This window comes from Artemia sp. Qi Xiang Cuo, chromosome 6 (assembly GCF_049724085.1).
Source record: "Artemia sp. Qi Xiang Cuo chromosome 6, ASM4972408v1, whole genome shotgun sequence".
NCBI lineage: Eukaryota > Metazoa > Arthropoda > Branchiopoda > Anostraca > Artemiidae > Artemia > Artemia sp. Qi Xiang Cuo.
The window spans coordinates 51,463,415-51,485,793 of NC_142799.1; the positions used below are offsets into that span (position 1 = coordinate 51,463,415).

At 33.8% G+C, this 22,379-nt stretch overlaps 1 protein-coding gene across 2 annotated transcripts in view; it reads right to left on the reverse strand.

The window, feature by feature from the left end:
* The window catches only part of LOC148951351 (chloride channel protein 2-like), a 128,008-nt gene that overhangs the window by 89,350 nt on the left and 16,279 nt on the right, over positions 1-22,379 (reverse strand). For both annotated transcript variants that reach the window (XM_089090247.1, XM_089090246.1), the window contains exons 5-7: positions 16,604-16,760; positions 11,855-11,980; positions 11,395-11,476 (exon numbers count right to left, since the gene is read on the reverse strand). In XM_089090247.1, coding sequence (XP_088946373.1) covers positions 11,395-11,476; positions 11,855-11,980; positions 16,604-16,760 — 365 coding nt within the window. The remainder of the gene's footprint in view (positions 1-11,394; positions 11,477-11,854; positions 11,981-16,603; positions 16,761-22,379) is intronic.

Below are 22,379 nucleotides of genomic sequence, written 5' to 3' on the forward strand. Positions count from 1 at the left end.
TCGTTTTGGGTTTCAGTTATTTATTGATGGTGATTTGTGAGGGTTTTACGCTGGGAAAGTTATTTGACTTTATCTCTGCTCATTTTTGTTTTAATGTAGCTCATTAATATTCTTTGAAAAATTTCTTTTGTTGAAAAATTTTTTATAGTTAATTTATGTTTATTATTGACATTGTCTTTTTCATTGTAAAAGGAATTATACTTTAAACCTTTTTGGTGTTCTTTCCTATAAGAATAAATAGTTTGGCTTACTGTTTATATGTTGGAGAAAATGTTCAGATAATTTTTGATACAATACGTCGTTTTGAAATTTTGAACCAGATTGTTATTTTTTAATTTAGCTTTACACCTCTTTGGATTTTCCTTAAAAATGAAATTTATTTCCTTGCCCAATGTATCTGTGTTATTTTTACAACCTGGCTTCACTTAAACGCTTTGGATTTAGTTTAATTGTAGGAGCAAAAGTGGTAATAATTGTAGCCCTGTAAGTTTTAACTTAATACCCTCAGTCGTTCTTGAGATGTTGCCTAGATGTCTTGTTGGCAGCCAGTGTACACGTAGTGCCTCTTGATTTAGTTTTAAAGCAACAAAACTTTCCGTGAAAGTTCATATTCATATACCCTATTCTAGGGTATAGTGTATACCCTATAATCGTTATACCCTACACTCTGACAGAATTGATAGTAGGAGCAATAGAAGTAGTATTCGTGATAGCAGTAGTAGTGTTAGTATTAAGCAGCAATGGTATCCACATTGTGCCTCGTTGGTCTAGTACAACATTCCCTCATCATGCCCGGTTAGCTTCAATTTAATACGCCGTTTCCAAGCCGTTTCTGAGATACTGGATGTACATTTTGCATTTTGCTTTATTCAATACCCCTCTTAATATGTCCCGAAAGTTTCAACTTAATAAACTAGACTATTCCAGAAATGCTCTTGATATACAGAATGTGTGTTTTTAGTTCAACAATAACCCCCCCCCCCCTAAAAAAAAATATTCCCTGAAAGTTTCAAATTCCAACCCTCCGCCGCATTGTTAATAGTCGTAGTAATAATAGTAATAGTAAAAACAAAATAGTAGCAGCAGGAGAACTAGTATTAGCAATATGCACAGATTGCCTTTTGGTTAGTTCAACATCCATCTTAATACGCCTTGAAAGTTTCATCTTAATACTCTTTTGATTTACTTCAACACCCCCTAAATATTCCCTGAAAGTTTCACCTTAATATAGTTAACCTCAGTAGAAGAAGCAATCATAGCAGTTGCAATAGTAGCAATAGTGTTAACAAGCCCATAATACTTTTCGGTTAGTTCAACATCCCCATCAACATTACCTTGGTCAATCGTTCATTCCCCTCATCATTTCTATAAAGTTCCAAATTAATACCTTCTGTCGCTCTTGAATTCCCTGCTTTGACAACCTGTATGCAAATAACGTGTTTTGATTTAGTCAAAATAAGATTTATTCAACACTCCCCTCAACATTCTCTGAAACCTTCTCTTGAATACAGTTTGTCTTTCTGAAGTACAAAGGTAAAATATACCTTCTTTCTCAATAACAAATACTGTATATAAACACTGGGCAAATTGTAATACTAAAAGCTCTTGCTCTGAGGGCTGTGGGGGGGTGATATCCCCAATATCCCGAAAGATATAGTTACTAGACTTTTCAACTATGCCTAATAAAATTCTTATCTCAAAATTTTGAATGGATATGTTTGGAGAATTAATGGGCTTGGGAGGGGGCTGCTTGCCCTCCAATCACTTTGACTGTTAAAAAGGGTACTAGAATTTTTAATTCCAATCGAATGAGCTCATTTAAAACTACTTATGATTGCGCTGCGCTGCATTCGATATTGCTTATATGCCCTTTTGAAGAGCTGCATGCATATAGTTTTTTTAGATTAATTAAAACTGCCCCTGGACGTCCCTAGAAGTTTCACCTTAATGCCTTTGGCCTCATTAGTTACAGCAATCATAGCATTAGTATACACATACTGCATTTTGGTTAGTTCAAGATCCGCCGCAACATACTCTGAAAGGTCCAACTTAATAATGTAAGCCGTTCCTGAGATATTTCTGTTACATCCTTTTGACAATCTTCATGCTCAAGGTTCTTTTTGATTTAGTTCAACGTCCGCCTTAACATTCCTTGAAAGCTTCAACTTAATACACTTAACTTCAGCAGTAGCAATAGCTGTAGTAATAGTAACAGTAGCATTACTAGCAGTGTGCATATAGCACCTTTAGTTTTCTCAACAGCCCCTCAACACAGACTGGAAGGTTCAACTTAATACCATAAGCCGTTCCTGAGCCATTGCTGATGCGGTCTCTTCACTGTATGCCCATAGCGTGCATTCACTGTACCTACATTTCGATACCAAAAGGAATTTTGATACCAATAGATATATCAAAAGAATTGGCTTATTTTGCTGATTCCAAATATATTAGTTTCATTAAGTTTAGTCTTACCCATCAAAAGTTACGCGCCTGAACAATTTCTCTTATTTTGGAAAAAAGGGGGAAACACCCCCTAAAACTCATAGAGCCTTAATGAAAATCGCACCATCAGATTCAACGTATCAGCGAACTCCATTGTAGAGGTTTCAAGCTCCTATCTACAAAAAAGTGAAATTTTATATTTTTGCCAGAAGAAAGACCGCGGATGCGTGTTAATTTTTTTTTTTCCCAGGGGTGATTGTATAGACCCAGTGGTCCTAGAATATCGCAGGAGGGTTCATTCCAACGGAAATTAAAAGTTCTAGTGCCCTTTTTAAGTGACCAAAAAATGGAGGGCAACTAGGCCCCCTCCGACGCTTATTTTTTTTCCAGAGTCACACGATTAAAATATTGAGATAGCCATTTGTTCAGCATGGTCGAAAAATATAAGAAATATGACTTTCAGGATGAATTAATCCCCTACAGTCCCAGGGGGGTGGGCTGCAAGTTATAAGCTTTGCCCAATGTTTAAATGTAGCATTGGTTATTGGGAAATATATAGATGGTTTCAGGGGGGATTTTTTCTGGTAGCGGGTTGGAAACACTTGTTGTGAGGGGTACTGAGTTTGTCTAATATTTTTTGTGGTTTGGTTTCAAATATATATTTAGAATTTGGTTTAATTTATTGGATTGTCCTACATCTTTTTTTTGTTCGTTTGTTTGGGGGGGTCTCATAAAATGGCTTTTTGTTTGGGTTTTTTAATTATTGTTTTTTTGTCTTCTCTGTTTTGTGTGTGCGTTGTTTCTTTGAAAGGTTGAAATGCAATGCATTATATTGAATTTTTTTCTTTTTTTTTTTTTTTAGTATTTATGCCATTTCTGGTTTTCCCCTGTTTTTTTTACTGGCCATAGAACCTTATGAGGAGTTCTATATTGATGTGTTTTTGTCGTAAATTTATTGGTTGAATAAAATGATTGATTGATTGATCAATCAATCTGCTTAGTTTTTGATTTTTGGACTTTTTTTTGCTTCTTATTTTTATGTTGATCATTGTATTTTATGAATTTTTTTATTTATTGATTTTTTTTTCTTTCTTGTGTTGAGTCTCTTAAAGGTGTGAATGTATGATGTCGAAGATGTTTTTGTTTTTTCTGTATTTGTTTCATTTTTGTTTCTCCCCTGTTTCTTTCCTGGCCATACGGCCTTACGGGGGAGTTTATATTGAAGTGTATTTTGTTGAGTTTATTGATTGAATAAATTCATTGATTGATTGACAGTGTGTTTTGATTTAGTCCAGATTTCCCCTCAATATTATCTTTATTTTTCACCTTCATACCTTTAGCCTTAATAGTAGTAGTATCATAGTAGTAGTGGTAGTAGTAGGGCCAGCAGTAGTGTTGTATAAGTAGTAGTATTAACAGTAATAGGAGCAGCATTACTAGCAGTAGTAGTATGCATATGTTGCCTTTTGGTCAGTATGAATGTCCCCTAATGATGCTCTTAATACAATAAGCCATTCCAAAGATATTACTGATGCGCTCTTTTGACAATGTGTATCCACATAGTATGTTTTGATCTGGCTCAAGTTTTCCCTCAACATTTCCTCAAATTTTTATTTCAATTCACTCAGCCTTGGAAGTACTCGCTACAGAAGAAGTAGGTGTAGATGTAGTAATAATTGTAGTAGTAGTGCTAGTAGTAATTGTAACGTGCGAATATCGCCTTTTTGGTCAGTTGATCACCCCCACATCATTTCCTAAAAGTTCCAAATTTATACATTCAATCATTCTTGATTTGGTCTTTGGTCTTTTGTGACACTTAAGGTCTAACAGGCCCAAAATTCTCAATAAAAAAAACTATATGTAAGTACTGGATGAATACTATGTGTAAACAATGGGTGAACCTACAGCCCTTGCCCCGAGGTCTGCAGGGAGGGGGGGTTGACAGAGGGCAGTAGGGGGATCCCCAGAAACATAGTTACTGACCTTTCAACTATGCCTAACAAAGTCTATCTCAAATTTTTATTGGATATGTTAAGGGAATTAATGGGTGTGGAAGGGTGGGGGGGGGGGCTCGTTGCCCCTAATCACTTTTGACTCTTAAGAAGCGCACTAGAACATTCAATTTCCGATCAAATGAGCTCCTTCCGAATTTTCTACGACAACTTCTTCTATATGAAGTGCCTTGGTGAAAGAAAATACATTGTCCCTACGTCGCTCTTTGCTTAGGCAGCGCTATTGCGCTGCCTATGATATTTTACTCTTATTAATATATTATTCTAGCACTATATAGCTCCTGAAGCATTTTCTTTCGCATAATTCATATTTGTCTAGTTGTTTTTACAATTATGGGATATCAAATACAGAGTCTAATGCTTGTCGCCGCTAAACTAATTTTTCTATGCTTAACGTTAATATGGCGTTTTCCTTTTGTTGGATCTCATATGCAATGGGTGTTTGTAACAAAGTTTATTTTGTATACTTCGCAATGGTATTGTTTCTCACTATTGGAGGGTTTTCATGTGCAGAGTCAAATTTGTCTTGCGACAGAACTTATTTTTATATACTTTACATTCATATGGCTATTCACTATTGTGGGGCCTCGTAAGTAAAGTCAATTCAATCATCTTAGAGGGTACATTTTATTTCTTCATGTTCACCACCACACGGTTTTCCACCACAGCGAAAAGCTCATCATACACAGATTCCATTTGACAAAATTTAGTTTTGCATACTTGGCATGCGTACAATTTATCAGCGTGTTTTGCCATTATGAGTGATAATGAGTAGAGTTAAATTTCTATTCTATTCTTTAGTAAATCAATTTTTGCACGCTTCACATTCATATGTTTTTTTTACCATTATGGGTGATCGTATGCTGAGTTAAATTTGCCTTCCAAGAATTTGTTTTTTTGCATACTTCACATTCCTATGGTTTTTCCAGACTGTCGGTCCTCATCTGCCGAGTCAAATAAGTCTTATCAGTAAATAGTAGAAGTAGTAGTAGCGGTAGTAGTAGCAGCTGTAGTAGTAGTAGCAGTAGCAGTAGTAGTATTAGAATGCAAATATTGACTTCGGGTTAGTTGAACATCCTTCACAACAACCCCTGTAAGTTTCAATGTCATACTCCAAGCCGTTCCGATGATATTACTGATACGCTGTTTTGGCAACCTGAATGCACACCGTATATTTTAATTTAATTCAACTTCACTTTAGAAGAGCTGACACCCCCATGCCTTTTAAAAATTAGAACATAATTTGCACTTCGCTAAAAATAAAATACATTTTAAATTTTTTCTCTTTTATGAACTTTAATAAATCCAAAGTTAAAAGAGACTTTCAGGAATGAATGTCAGCATATATATTAACCTGTAAATCCACATTTATGTTTTTTCCGTATTCTTGGTTATGATAGTGATTTTTTATCCTTTTTTCTAACATTCTGAGAAATAAAAACATTTAGCTCGAAATAAAGACTATTTTCAGTATAGTGCCAGTTATGTTCTGGTCTTTAGAAGGTGTGGGGGAAATCAGTCCTACTCCTCTTAGTATCTGCTCACTTTGAGTTTGTCTCGGCTATTTATTGTAATTTCCGTGTGTTTTGGGTTTCATTTACTTATTGATGATAATTTATGGTAGTTTTACGCTTGAAAAATTATTTTACTTTATAATTGCTCATTTTTTGGTTAATTTAGCTCTTTACTTATCTGCAAAAAATGTCTTTTGTGGAAATATATTTTTTTCCACAAAAGAATAGGGAATGGCTAGTGTATCATCTCAAAAACGGCTAAGGATATTAATTGAAACTTCCAGGGAATGTGAAGGGGGATGTTGAACTAAATCAAGGGACACTGTGTATCTACGCTGTCAAAAGGGTGTATCTGCAATATCTTAGGAACGGCTTAGGGCATTAAGTTGGAGTTTTTAAGGAATAAACGCAAAGAGTAGCGGCTTACCAAGAGACAGGCCCCTGATATATGAAAATAATATTGCTAATTTTAAGTTTTAATATCGGTATTCAAAAAGAAAGAACGACATGCCCTCGACAAATAAACAAAATATTAATCCAAAAAGGTTATGATTAAGAGATGGAATGAGCTAGAGATATCAATGAAAAGAACACCTTCATTCTATCTAAAACGTAATCTTAATATGGGATCATTTAAATTTTTGATAAAACGTGACATTTTGTAACCTAAAAATTCTATTGAATATTTTTCCGAATTGGTATGTAGATCACAGGTAACCCTCTAGCGTTGCCTTTAAGAAAGTGGCATAAGGCTTCAATGTGTTCTTGTTCTTTTTTTTTTCCTAGTTCAAAAGAGGTCTGGCGAATATGGCGGGTGATTCTAAACTTCGACGCTCAATTCGTTTAACTTTCGGTCGATAATTTGTGAAATATGTGTTAACAGGTTTTGTCGTGGAGCAAAATTGGACTACTTCTGTTGAACAGTGCCGGCGGCTGTGGAAACAACTTTGGGTACGTTTCGTCAATCATAGCCAGCGCAATAGCGCTGCCTAAGTAAAGAACGATATGGGCACAATGTATTGTTTATTTCTTGGTCTTAGACCAGGGCACTTCGAATCGAAGGAGTTGTCATAGAAACTTCGAAAACGGCTCATTCGATTGGAAATTGGAGTGGCTAGTTCCCCTTTTAATAGTCGAAAGTGATTGGAGGGTAACTCGCCCCCCCCCCACGACCATCATTCTCCCAAACACATCCTATCAAAATTTTGAGATAGCCATTTTGTTCAGCGTAGTTGATTTCCAGATAGAAAATATATTTTTGAGGAGGTCACTCCCCCACAACCCTCAGGGCAAGGGTTTTAAGTTATGCCCGGAGGGCATATAAGAATGATGTTGGCACAATGTATTATTTATTATTTTTTTCCTTTAGACAAGGGCACTTCATATCGAAGAAGTTGTCGTAGAAACTTCGAAAAGGGCTCATTCCATAGAAAATTAGAGTGGATTGTGCCCTTTTTAATAGTCGAAAGTGATTGGAAGGCAACTAACACCCCTTCCACGCCCACCATTTTCCCAAACACATCCAATCAAAATTTGAGATATCCATTTTGTTCACCGTAGTTGATTTCCAGATAGAAATTATGTTTTTGAGGAGGTCACTCCCCCAGAGCCCTCGGGGCAAGAACTGTTAATAATGCCCTGTGAGCATATAAGATTTGTATAGAAAGCGTTGTCGTAGAAACTACAAAAAAGGCTCATACAATTAGGAATTCAAATGGCCGGTACTCGCGTTAACATTCGAAGGGAACTGGAGGGCAACCAGCTCCCTCCACGCCCATCATTCCCCTAACCACATCCAATCAAAATTATGAGATAGCCATTTTGTTTAGCGTAGTTGATTTACAGACAGAAAATATGTTTTTGAGGAGGACACTCCCCTATAACCCTCGGGGCAAGGGTTTTAATTTATGCCCTGAGGGCATATAAGAACGATGTTGGCAAAGTGTATTATTTATTATTTTTTCCTTTAGAGCAAGGCACTTTGTATCGAAAAAGTTGTCGTAAAAACTACAAAAGGGGATCATATAGTTGGATATTAGAGTGCCGTGTGCTCTTTTTAATAGTCGAAAGTGACTGTAGGGTGATTAACACCCGTTCCACGCCCACCATTTCCCGAAACACATCCAATCAACATTTTGATATAGCCATTTTGTTGAGCGTAGTTGATTTCCAGATAGAAATTATGTTTTTGAGGAGGAAACTCCCCCACAGCCTTCAGGGCAAGGTTTGTAACTAAAGCCCTGGGAGCATGTAAGGTTTTTATAGAAAGCGATGTAGTAAAAACATCATAAAGGGCTCATTCAATCGAAAAATTAAAGGGCTAGTGCCCTTTTAATAGTCTAAAGTGATTGAAGGGTAACTAACCCCCTCTCACGCCCACCATTTCCCCATTCACATCCAACCAAAATTTTGAGACGTCCATTTTGTTTAACGTAGTCGAAAGTTCTGGAAATTAGGTATTATAGGATAATAACCCTCTCAGACCCCTCAGTGCAAGGGTTGTAAGTTATGCCCTGGGGTCATATAAGGTTTATATAGAAAGTTGTTGTAAAAATTTCAAAAAGGGCTCATTTGTTTGGAAATTGAAATTGTCCTTTTTAATTGTCGAAAGTGAGTCAAATTTCCAGGCCAAACTATAAAGTCTTAAAAAACAAAAAGATTTAAGGTATTATTTTCTTCTTCCCTGAAAAGACTATGTCAATATAAAACGAACAGAAATTAATTTAAAAAAACTTTTTCTACAAAATAAGTTTTTCGATGAGAATTAATGAACTCAAAACATTAAACAAAAAATTAGCAAAAATAAAATCAAATAATCCACCAGGCATGAATCTACCGCACATGAGCATCGATTAATAAATGAAACCCAAAACGAACAGAAATTACAATAAATAACCGAGTCAAACTCAAAATGAGCAGAAATTAACATAAGTTGTGCTCAAAACCCCTATACCTTCCCTAGGCCAGAACATAATTTGCACTTTACTGAAAAAAAATTAAATGTTTTTACTTTTGTAACTTTAATAAATCAAATAATATTAACGTTCTGATTACTAAATATCAGTATATGTAAATTAAACTGACAATGCACATTCATTTCTATTTTTTTCAGTAAAGTGCAAATTGTGTTCTGGCCTTGGGAAGGCACCGTGTCCGTTTACTACCTTGCAAAGCTTCGTAGGTTGATTATAATCTGGATTTACAACTATATTTGTAAGAAAATCGGAGTTTATAGCAAATTAAATAGCATATAGCAACTAAAGTTGAAACACGATGACCATGATGACACTACCGTTGGACTCGGCGTCAAAATTTGGCATAAAAACATGTCCTGCAATACCATTTATCAAAAAAAAAAAAATTTAGGCCTACAAATAAGTAATTAGCCTATAACAAACGAAGTTAAGATTGGGCTGCGAAGTAAAGTTCATATTCGGATTTGGCGTTAAATTCTAGCATAAAAGATGTGTCACATCATCATTTTGGACAAATGTATTTTTGCATATATTTTTAGGCCTACACTTTTTCAAAAAATTCTGCACGGCTTCACCGAACAGTTTAAGCTTTGAACTTTACGGAAATGTGAACCTAAATACGAAAGGTAAATTCTGGAAAAAACTGAAAAACACAAAAAGTATATAAAGGTCCGAGATACATTGTTTAGTTGAAAATGAACCTTTGAATTATGAGATTTTCGGGGAAAATCAATAAATATTAGCCTATAGCTCCTGGGCTATACAAGATATCGGAAAAAATTTAACATATTCTATGAGAAGACTATATTAGGACCAAATTGAGATGTCGCACCACTAAATCGGAGTGGTACAACCTTAGAAAGAAAATAAACAGTCTGTACACGTTTTATAGGCCTAAAAAGGGTGTTTTTTTTGCTTTTACAAGGTCAAGCCGTGATCTCCATTTTTGCCCCTACCCATATTCGGATTCAGCATGGTCGATATAGTGGGAAACTATTGTCAAACTGACTGTGTCTTTCTGACCACCTCAACTCAGAAATAAACGAGATACGCTTTAGTGGCTCCCGGACTATACACACTCAAGTTTTGCTACTGTTCCTTTTCCTCTCTCCTAACCGTAAAAGCTCTAAGGCCTTTTCTTTGCAGTCTTGATGAAAATTAAGCAATTAAATGAAATATATACCTGAAACCTAAGGCAACAAGATACACAATTTTGCAATTTTCCAGAGAAGGATGGTCGAGAATGTAATTGTCCATAGTGCATAGTGTTATTTTATTAAAAACAGGGTTTAATACTTACATATTCTTATTCTTGTTTAACGGCCCTTGCGTTACAGCAGTTGTGTTAGAAGAATATTCAGATAAATACTGAATTAGCTCTAAGGGAGATACGATAGGAAGGTGGATGTAGAAATTGATATATAATCCTCAGGGACATAGCCAAGACTTTTTTTTACGGGGGGGGGCTTTGAAAACGGCACGGTTTTCTGAATCAGAATCTAATTCTGAAAGAGAGGAGTTAGATTTGCAAGCAATGTTGTTTAAGACAGTCTTAATGACTGAAAGTGACTAAATGCTACGCTCTTATAATCCAGTACTTAGTTAATCAAAGCCATCAAAGTTTTACAAACCTCATTTTTAATTGTATTCCGTAATTTTATAAATAAATAAAAAATAGCATGTATATGGTATGAGGAATGTGGCTATTCAAATGTGCAAGGTTGTTAGGGTAACATTTCTTAGGTTTATATATAGAATAAATGCCTAGTATGATTTTACTCCCAAATAATGGCAAATTTGATTTATTTATTTTTTAATCATTTTGTTACAAAATAGATGTCCGAAATCAGACCCTGTCCAATTGCTGAGGTATTACCTTAGGCACAAGATTACCAGAGGGATAAACCAGACAGTTAATTAAATTGATAAAGTCTAGATGAAGGGGCATTAGCTTTTTTAAGCCCAGAAAATTCAGAATCATTATAAAATTTTATTAAAAGCTGTAATTGATGTTTAAAAAAAACGCTTAACTGGTCTTTTAGCTACAGGGCAACTCCAAAACACCAATTTCGCCCTTTATTTCCTAGAGAGTAGCTTATTTTACCAATTTTACCTTATCCAATCTTAAGCACCCAAGCATAGTTTTGCTGTGTATTATGATTAAAAAAAAGAACTGCAGTTATTATAGTCACTATTCAGTTGATTTATAACTAAATTTTAAAATATTAAAATTTTAAAAATTTTTAAATATTATAATTTAACACACACAATACTCATGCTCTGGCAAGAATTGCACAAAATCCTTTTAAGGGGTGACCCTTCTAAGCTTATAGGCTAATTCAAGTCCAAAGAGAAAAAAAGTACGATTCAGCTATTATTTGAGGTTTGACCAAACCAAAGCCAAATTCTCAATTACAAAAAGACGTTAAAGAAAAGGAACTGGGTACTCACCCAAATATAGAGTAAATGAAAAGCTCGTGTGGATCATATGGAAGCTCCAAAAAGTTTGTCCTAAAGATGGCAGTAATCGTATCTAAAAGAAAAAACATTTACATCATACAATTGCTTAGTTAAATGTGATACTCAGCTATTAAATATAGTAATACAAAAAATTGTACGAAGGAAAACCGTAGACTTTAAGGAAATTCTATTTTGAGTCTTAAAGTCTAAAGTTCTTAGATGTGCCAAGAAATAGAAACAGTTAAAAAGAAAAAGATGTTATTGTTTGTTGTTGTTTGTTTGAAGCACTCCTGGGCAGGCTGCCCGTTGTGCACGTCTCCGTGAAAGACGTGCACAATGAAGAGAAAAAGATAATCGCAAACCAAGATATATTTCTTTTCAATCCTCGACAAAAAGCTGCCGCTCTGTTGTCAGCAATGAAAACTATGAAATACCTTAAAAGGCTACTCACCATGGTCTTCATACCAGTATGCCAGAAGCCTAAAAGTCAGTGTGCCGAAAACGGCTGAGTAGAAGCCTCTCCAATAGCTCCGTATAGCGAAGAAAACTGACGTTACCTCTATGCTGAACAAAACTCCTGTAGATAAAAGTTATAGATATGTTAACGATTTATAAGAAGGTAACGTAATAAACTAAGAAATGTGGAAAAATAATCAACTGACAAACAAAGTCCATATTCTCTCAAACTAGAATTTTTGAATAACCACGAGTGCTTAAAATTCATTTCGCTAAAACAAGAGTTGCAACCTTATTTTTATCAGAATTCTGATAATTCTGATTAAAACAATTTTTTCTGCTTGAAGAAATGCAAAACAATTATGGCATAAAATTTAATGGATGAGAAAAAATCACACTTGTAACAAATTCAAAATATCGCATCACCATATGAACTAAGTAAATCACAAATGAGCTACTGTCTAACTAAGACACAACTAATATTAAGATCTATGACGGGATTTGTACGCTAATTTCAGACTATTATTTGGCCAATTGTACTGGATCACTATTTACATTAAACTTTACTCCTAATTTACAAATATACTAGAAAAAAGATAAAACTGTCGGAACAAAGAAAAAAAAACAATAATAAAAAGATTTATAACTATCAAACAGTTCGTGGTAACGAACTGTAAGGAGCGACCCGGCTCAATGGTAACCGAAACTCTAGAAAACGGGTTTTTGATACCAACAGATACATCAAAAGAATCAGATTTCAATGCTGATTTCAAATATATAACTTTCATCAATTTTAGTGCTACCCATCAAAAGTTACGCGCCTGAGAAAATTTGGCTGATTTTCAAAAAAAGGGGAAAAGACCCCCTAAAAGTTATAGAACCTTAATGAACGTCACACCATCATATTCAGCATATCAGAGAACCCTACTGTAGAGGTTTCAGGCTCCTATCTGCAAAAATGTGGAATTTTGTATTTTTTTGCAAGAACAAAGATCACGGATGCGTGTTTATTTGTTTTTTTTCCCAGGGGTGATCGTATCGACCCAGTGCTCCTAGAATATCGGGAGAGGGCTCATTAGAACAGAAATTAAAAGTTCTAGTGCCATTTTTAAGTGATCAAAGAAATTGGAGGGCAACTAGCCCCCCTCCCACGCTTATTTTTTTTCCCAAAGTCACCCGATCAAAATTTTGAGATAGCCATTTTGTTCAGCATCGTCGAAAATATGATAAATATGTCTTTAGGATGACTTAATCCCCCGAAGTCCTCAGGGGGAGGACTAAAAGTTATGAACTTTACCCAATGTTAACATATAGTATTGGTTATTGGGAAGCATACAGAAGTTTTCAGGAGGGTTTTTTTCTGGTATTGGGGGGGGGGGTCGGGGGTTATGTTGGAGGATCTGTCCATGAAGGTAGTTTTCATGGGAGAAGGGAAATTGCCATGAAGGGGGCGCCGGACTTGCCAGCATTATTTATTGGTTATTGGGAAGTATACAGACATTTTCAGGAAGGATTTTTTTTCTGGAGGGGGGGGGGCTAGAGGATGGGGTTACTCTGGAGAATATTTCCGTGGAGTATGTTTCTTTGGGGTAAGGGACATTTCTATGAAGGGGGCGCCGGATTTCCAAGCATTATTTAAAAAACGATCAGAAATTGAATTAAAAGAAACAAGTTTTTTCAACTGAAAGTAAGAAGCAACATTAGAATTTAAAACTAACAGAAATTATAACGTATATGAGGGGGTTGTCCCCCAAGTCAATACCTCGCTCTTTACGCTACGGTTTTTTTTCGTGCTTTCAAAAGAGCTATCTATTCTAATTAAACGGCCTTTGTGATTCAGGGGTTTGTGAATCAAAATTTTTTTTAACTTTTAACGTAAAGAGCGTGGTATTGACTAAGGGGAGAACTGCCTCATATACGTAATAACATATACGCAATAAAAAAAACATTAAAAAAACAAGCGATACGGCTCAATAGTAATCGAAAATTTTAAAAACGGAATTTTTATGTCAATAATTGTATCAAAAAAATGTGTTTATAATGCTGATTCTAAATATATAAATTTTATTAAGTTTAGTATTACTCATCAAAGGATACGAGCCTGAAACAATTTACCCAATGTTTTAAAGAGGGGGAAACATCCCCTACAAGTGAAAGAATTTTAATGAAAATCCCACCGTCAGATTCAGCGTATCAGAAAACCCTATTACATAGGTTTCAAGCTCATATCTGCAAAAATCTGCAACTTTGTATTTTTTGACAGAAGAAAAATATACGAATATAGAAGTTAGTTACGTAAGTTAATTTGTAAAGTACGTCATAACCAAGTTTAGAGACATCCATTTAGCAAAAGAACAGTAAAATTTTTATGCAAATTTTGTTTACTTATTCAATGACGGTGAGCCAAAATAAAAGCTGCATTAACTAAAAAACGATCAGAAATTAAATAAAAAACAAGTTTTTTAAACTGAAAGTAAGGAGCGACATTAAAACTAAAAACGATCAGAAATTATTTCGTATATGAAATGGGCTGTCCCCTCCTCAACGCCTCGCTCTGTACGCTAAAGTTTGACTCTTTTTCCCCACTTTACCTTTAAAACAATAAAAAACTTTAGCGTAAAGAGCGAAGCGGTGAGGAGGGGACAGCCCCTTTCACATACGGAATAATTTCTGTTCGTTTTAAGTTTTAATGTCGCTCCTTACTTTCAGTTTAAAAAACTTGTTTTTTTTATTTAATAATAGTAATAAATCCTACCCATTTAGTCTGAGTTTGACCTATCAATTGCATTGCTCTCAGGCAAAGCTATTTGCTGTATCTACAGTGGCATAAGTAAAAAACATAAGATATATATATATATATATATATATATATATATATATATATATATATATATATATATATATATATATATATATATATATATATATATATATATATATATATATATATATATATATATATATATATATATATATATATATAAAAATATATATATATATATATATATATATATATATATATATATATATATATATATATATATATAGTATATATAGTATATATAGTATATATATACTATATATGTATATATATATATATATATATATATATATATATATATATATATATATATATATATATATATATATATATATATATATATATATATATATATATATATATATATATATATATATATATATATATATACTAGGTATATATATATAGGACAATGTTTAAACGAAACAAGGTTTTTAAATGAAAGCAAAGAACTACACTAAAGTTTGAAATCAACAGACACTATCCTGTTTATTACAGGAAGGGATATGGGCTACCCTCCCCATCAATCACCAGTTCTTTACGCTACAATCTTACATTGCTGGAGATATTGGGTTTATCAAACATAACCATTTTGTAATGGAATACATTTATTTACCCATTACATTTTTAAGTATTTAAACCATTAGCTTATTATTTAAAACCAATGCCAATGAACAATCCCTTTTATCGTTATGACATTATATTTTTCTGTGAGACCTATGTTAGATTTTTCTGTTTTGAAGCATGGGAAGAATCAAAATTAATTGTGAACCAGGGGAGGGTTTGACAGCGTAGATGGAAGATCCCATCACACATGGGATATTTTCTCTTGTTTTAAGTTAATACTTCATTCTTTTTATACTTTTATCTAAAAAACGTTTTTCGTAATTTATTAGCTCAATACTTCGAGAACGAAAGAGCTCATTTAGTCGTATTTGCTTTAAACACCTTAATTTTACTTCAAAAATCTAAAACATATTCGGTAAAAAGAACATTTGTATTTGCCAACTAATTATCTTTGTGACATTCAAAGAGGGTTTCATGGAAGCACTAGCCAAACTTAAGCTTTAAAAGTGGGTTTTGAGGTTAATATCCCTCCTTTACCTTTCATAATCTTTTGCTGCTTTAAATATAAAGGTTAAGTGTCTCTAAATGTTAATTCTGTGCCTCCTTTCTTTTTGCTTGGTGTGTTTTTTTTCCACTTTTTTCTTAATTTGCTGAGAAAGCTTCAGCAGAACGTGAGTGAAAATACAGAGCCTATCGCGCATCATTTGAGAGGTTTCCGAAATAATATTTAATACTTTAATATTGCTTCTGAAATAAAAAAATTATAATTAGATTTTTCTTTTTTTAGAATTTATTTAGTACCAAAATAGAGCAAGACTTCATTTTTTCCTTTCTCTTTTGGAGGGTATTTTCCCTCTTTTCTGAACTTGTGTAATTTTTCTCATGCTATTAACCTTTGATGAATAAGTTTTATATTATTATATTATATTTTAAAACAAGACTTCATTTTTTCCTTTCTCTTTTGGAGGGTATTTTCCCTCTTTTTCTCATGCTATTAACCTTTGATGAATAAGTTTTATATTATATACCTGGGGTCGGCATTGAAAGCAGATTCTTTTTAGTATTAATATTTGATATAAAATATAGGCTCGACAACCATACAAACAAAAGGAAATGAAAATATAGACAAAAAAAGATGTAATAATAATAAAAATGATATACAATAGTAAAATCAAGTGGATTTAAGCACCCCTCCTTACTTTTTCAGCTAAAATAAAAAAGAGAATCGTGCTGTAGATGAGCTTTAGACATTTTGTATGCTTAAAACCCATGGTTGATTGAAGGTTTGAAAGAGAGCACGAATAAAAACTAGGCTTAAGAAATATTGAGGTAAAGTAAAACTTTTAAAAAGTTTACCACCAATGGGGGCACCAAAGCATGCTGATACTCCAACAGCACACGCTGCAGCAAGCAATTCTATTTTCCTTGATTCGTTTTCATAGGTTCCTTTGAGCGAAGTTACAAATTTTGACATCAAAGAAGCAACCATACTTGCAATGTGAACCAAAGGGCCCTAGAAAAATAAATAAAGATAGGATGTTTGAAACTGACACAAAAAAATCTAAGTCGTATTTCGAATCAACTAATCGATTAAAGCAGAAAATAAATTTTACTTTTTCCCGTGCTGTTTAAATTGCTTAACTTTTTTGTGGTCATGGTTGCAGCAATTGCTGCAACATAGTAAAGAACGAACCGCAGCTCAAAATAATCAAAGGTTAAGAAATGCTTTTAAAGAAACCGTATAATTTGCTGGTTCGGATAATGTAATTATCATCAAGATCATTTTCTTAGGGGCATTTTCCTTTTTTTCTGCAATTCTCGAACTGAAATTCTCTGAAATTCTCTTGTGCTCATAATTTTAAGTAAGCAATTCAAAAGCTAATGAATTGTGTATATTTGGGATCACCAAAGAATGTTAGTTATTCTGATGTGTTTATTGCTATCAAAGTTCATTTCCTTCTTTAGAATTTCTAAAAATATTACTACGAGTCACTCCTTACTTACAGTTAGTTACCACGAACTATTTGATTTCTACGGTTTAATTACAACGATTTCTTAATATTAACTTAAAAAGTTCTCCTAAAAATTAGTTTTTCAAAGTAAAGTAAAGAACCAAGTTAGAATCTAAGCTCAAAACAAACAGAAATAGCTATACATAGGGCTACAGCTACCACCCCCTAAATCTTCTAAAGGTGAGTGTCATTTTTGCTTTACTAAAAACAATTTGTATTTTGATCAGTGGGATTTTTATTTGTAATAGCATCATCAACACCAAAAAAAAATAATATCACAAGGCTATTCAAAGTTCACAAATAAGAGCTACCACAAATAAGAAGGAACGCCCTTGCCCCTTCTATCAGACTCTCTAAATTGCTTGAGCGTCATTTGTGTTTTACTGAAAACCATAAGGATTTTGAACTGTGATTTTCTTACTTGTAAGAATATCGACAGCAACAAAATAATAGGTTCTTAATAACAAACGAAATTATTTTGATAATAAACAAACAGCAAATTTTGATTTTTCTGTGTTACAACTATAAAAGAGAAAATGTTTGGAATACACATATTTTGTTTTCAATAAAGAACAAGGGACACTTTGGCTTTTAGGAGGATTAGGAGAGCGATAGTTCTGCTCTTATTTAACGTTATTTCTATTCGTTTTAATTTTGACTTGATTGTTAATTTGAAGACCTGTGATTTTTAGGATTCAACTATTGATCCGTAGCAATAACTGTTATCTTTATGTTTGAAATAAAATAAAAAAAGTTTTTTTTCAACTGAAAGTTACTGAAAGTAAAGTTCAAATTTTATTCCAATTCTTTAAAAAATGACCTCTGAATTACAAAGGGTTTAATTAGAATAAATAGATCTTATGAAATCAGTAAAAAAAAACTTTTGCGTAAAGAGCGAGGTACTGACGAGGGGGGAAAAAACCCTCATATAATTAATAATTTTGTTCATTTTAAGTTTTAATGTTGCTCTTTACTGTCAGGTGAAAAAACTTGTTTTTTTAATTTAATTTATGATCGCTTTTTAAATTATGTTGGGAAATCTGGCGCCCCTTCATGGAAAATTCCCTTCCCCCATGAAAAATTCCTCTATGAAAAGATCCTACCACGTAACTTTTTCCTCTCACCCCCCCCCCCCCAGCAGAAAAAAATCCTCCTTGAAAACGTCTGTATACTTCCCAATAACCAGTACTATGTGTACTGGTTTACCCAAACAATGGGCAAAGTTCACAACTTGAAGCCCTTCCTTTGGGACTGTTGGGGATTAAGTCATCCTCAAAGATATAGCTATTAAATTTTTCGACTATGCTGAAAAAAATGGATTTTTCAAAATTTTGATCAGGTGACTTTGGGAAAGCAATGAACGTAGGATGGCCTTAGGAAAGCAATGAGTGTGGGCCTAGTTACCCTCTAATTTTTTGGATAGCTTAAATGGGGCAATAGAAATTTCAATTTCCGTTCGAATGAGCCCTATTACGATATTCTATGACCACTGGGTTGATACGATCACGCCTGAAAAAAAAAAAAGCATCCGTGATATTTCTTCTGGCAAAAAATACAAAATTCCACCTTTTTGGAGATAGGAGCTTGAAACCTCTATAGTAAGATGCTCTGATACACTGAATCTGATGGTGTGATTTTCATTTAAGATTCTATAACTTTTAGGGGGTATTTCATTTACACGTATCTTCATCCTCTACTTTACTAAACGAATGTTTTGTGTTCTATTTTGTCGTAACTTTTTTGTGTTTATATAAATCGACTTAAAAGTCATTTATGAAAAATTATTCTGTTTTGTTGTCTTAAAAAAGATGGGATGTCTCCAATCAATGCAACCAGATTTGTTTCCTTATTTGTTGTATCAAGACGTTCCCGTGGCCTTATTTTCTTGTCCTGAGTGCTTTCAAACTTAAAGATGCTTTGTCTTCATAGAGATCTGACTAGCTCTGTCTACAAGTCCTGTAAGCTATAAATTAAAAAAAACAAGTTTTTTAAACTGAAAGTAAGGAGCGAGATTAAAACTTAAAACGAACAGAAATTATTCCGTATATGAAAGGGACTGTCCCCTCCCCAACGCCTCGCTCTTTACGCTAAAGTTTTTTATTGTTTTAAAACATAAAGTTGTGAGACAGAGTCAACCTTTTGCGTAAAGAGCGAGGCCTTGAAGAGGGGACAGTCCCTTTCATATACGGAATAATTTCCGTTCGTTTTAAGCTTTAATTTCGCTCCTTACTTTCAGTTTAAAAAACTTGTTTTTTTTAATTTAATTTTTGAACGTTTTTGAATAAATGCAGGTTTTGATCTTGGCTCATCGTACATGAATAATTAAAAAAAAATTTCATATTAATTTACTTTTATTTAGTTAAATGGCTTTCTCGAAACTTGTTTAATTTTATTTACGAACGTTTTTATTAGTAATAAATATACGTATATGAAAGGGACTGTCGCCTCCGCAACGCCCCGCGCTTTACGCTAAAGTTTTTTATTGTTTTAAAAAATAAAGTTGTAAGACAGAGTCAAACTTTAGCGTAAAGAGCGAGGCGTTGAGGAGGGGACAGTCCCTTTCATATGCGGAATAATTTCTGTTCGTTTTAAGTTTTAATGTCGCTCCTTACTTTCAGTTTAAAAAACTTGTTTTTTTTATTTAATTTTTGAACGTTTTTGAATATATGCAGGTTTTGATCTTGGCTCACCGTAAATGAATAGTTAAAACAAAATTTTCATATTAATTTACTTTTATTTAGTGAAATGGCTTTCTCAAAACTTGTTTAATTTTATTTACTAACGTTTTTATTAGTAATAAATATACGTAACTTACGAATTAACTAACGTAACGAACTTCTATATTCATATATTTTTAATTTGTTTATTAGGGGGTTCGCCCCTAGTCAATACCTTGCTCTTTAAGCGAAAGTTCGAATTTTGTTCCAATTCTTTAAAAATGACCGCTTAATCACAAAGGCCGTTAATTAGAATAAATAGCTCTTATGAAAGTACTAAAAAATCTTTGGCTTAAAGAGTGAGGTATTGACTACGGGGTGAAGCCAATCGTATATGTAATATTTTCTGTTCGTTTGAAGTTTCGATGTTACTGCTATTGCAGTTGAAATACTTGTTTTTTTATATTAAATTTCTGATCTTTTTTTAAATAATGCTGGGAAGTCCGGCGTCCCCTTCATAGCAATGTCCCTTCCCCCATGAAAACTTCCTTCCTGGAAAGATCCTCCCACATACGCCCCGACCCACCCCCCCCCCCCCACTACCAGGAAAAATCTCCCCTGAAAAAGTCTGTATACTTCCAAATAACCAATACTATGTGTTAACATTGGGTAAAATTCATAACTTTCAGCCTTCCCCCCGGGAATGTAGGGGGGTTAAATAATCCTAAAAGATGTACTTATTATATTTTCGAACAGGTTGAACAAAATGGCTATCTCAAAATTTTGATCGGGTGACTTTGGGAAAAAAAATCAGCGTGGGAGGGGGTCTAGTTGCCCTCCATTTTTTTGGTCACTTACAAGGGGCACTAGAACTTTTAATTTCCATTCCAATGAGCCCTCCCACGATATTCTAGGACAACTGGGTCGATACGATCACCCCTGGGGAAAAAAAACAAACAAACAAACAAACAAACACGCATCCGTGATCTTTCTTCTGGCAAAAAATACAAAATTCCACATTTTTGCAGATGGGAGCTTGAAACCTCTACAGTAGGGTTCTCTGATACGCTGAATATGATGGTGTGATTTTTATTAAGGTTCTATAACTTTTAGGGGGTCTTTCCTCCTTTTTTCGAAAATCAGCCAAATTTTCTCAGGCGCCTAACTTTTGATGGGTAGAATTAAACTTGATGAAACTTATATAAAAAAAACCGTATAGATAGATATGTATTGCAAAACAAAAGCCTCTTTTGGCCATGGCAAAAACAAATACAGTTGCATATAAAGTCAAAATACATGATAATCACACAATAACTGTGCATATGATAATATGTGTATATGATAATACACAATAACTAAGCATAGCCCATAGCAAATAAAAATAAAATTACTTAGCAATTGCAGCACAAACGCACACACAATACTATAAAACTAATGATGAAACTTATATATTTGAAATCAGCATTAAAATCTGATTCTTTTGATGTATCTATTTGTATCAAAATACCGTTTTCTAGAGTTTCGGTTACCATTGAGCCGGGTCGCTCCTTACTTGCAGTTCGTTACCACGAACTGTTTGACAAACCTATCAGAGGTGAAGGACATTTTATGCCATTTTGGGTGTCATGAATGGAGATGCAGCCAAAATTACTTTGAAACTGTTGTCCTTATAAATGTTTGTTTTCTTTCAATATAGTTCTATCTTAAGTTTTTGCTGTGCTCCTTCTTTTCAGTTTTGCATCTTAGTAAATTGAAGTTTCTGTAACTCAACTTATGCTATTTTTCTACCGAGGGAGAATTTTATATATATATTTTTTTTTATTGAGTTCAATAAAATCTTAAGCAAAGCAAATCTAGGACATATTTAAAGAACAACCCATGTTTAACCGTACACGTGATGTACAATATTAAGTGGTCAACAAATAGAACAGACACAGAAAAATATTGCACCTAGTTTCTCACTTCTTAAATCAATACAACCCATCTTTTTAAAATTCATCTTCTTAATTAAGGTTTTCTTGGCCCTGTCAACGTGTCTTTTTAAAGCTAAAATAGGAACACCTATATGTGGTTTTCTGAATATTAAATTGAAAGAAAAAATAGTTTTTTTTTAGCCCTCTTTGAATCCAATTTTTCCCAAAACATTTTATTTTACATTAGGTTCTTCTAGGCCAAGGACTTACAGCTATAAGTTTTAAATGCATCAAGGGCAACAAGTCTTAGACCCAATGAAAGGCGTCTTAGTACCCTTCTCTTCCAAAAAAATTGTTTTGTCCCGTTGTCCAGGTAACGTTTCTTGAAAGTCTCAATGCAATCGGGATTCCTTTAAAGACAATTTTCGGGTTCCTCAGTTGGGGGGTCAGCTACAAAATATTTTGGTTCCTTTTCTGGTTCCAGTTTTCCTACGATCAAAATACTGTACTGTCTTCTTATGCATTGGGGTTTTCATGGCCTAAAGAAATA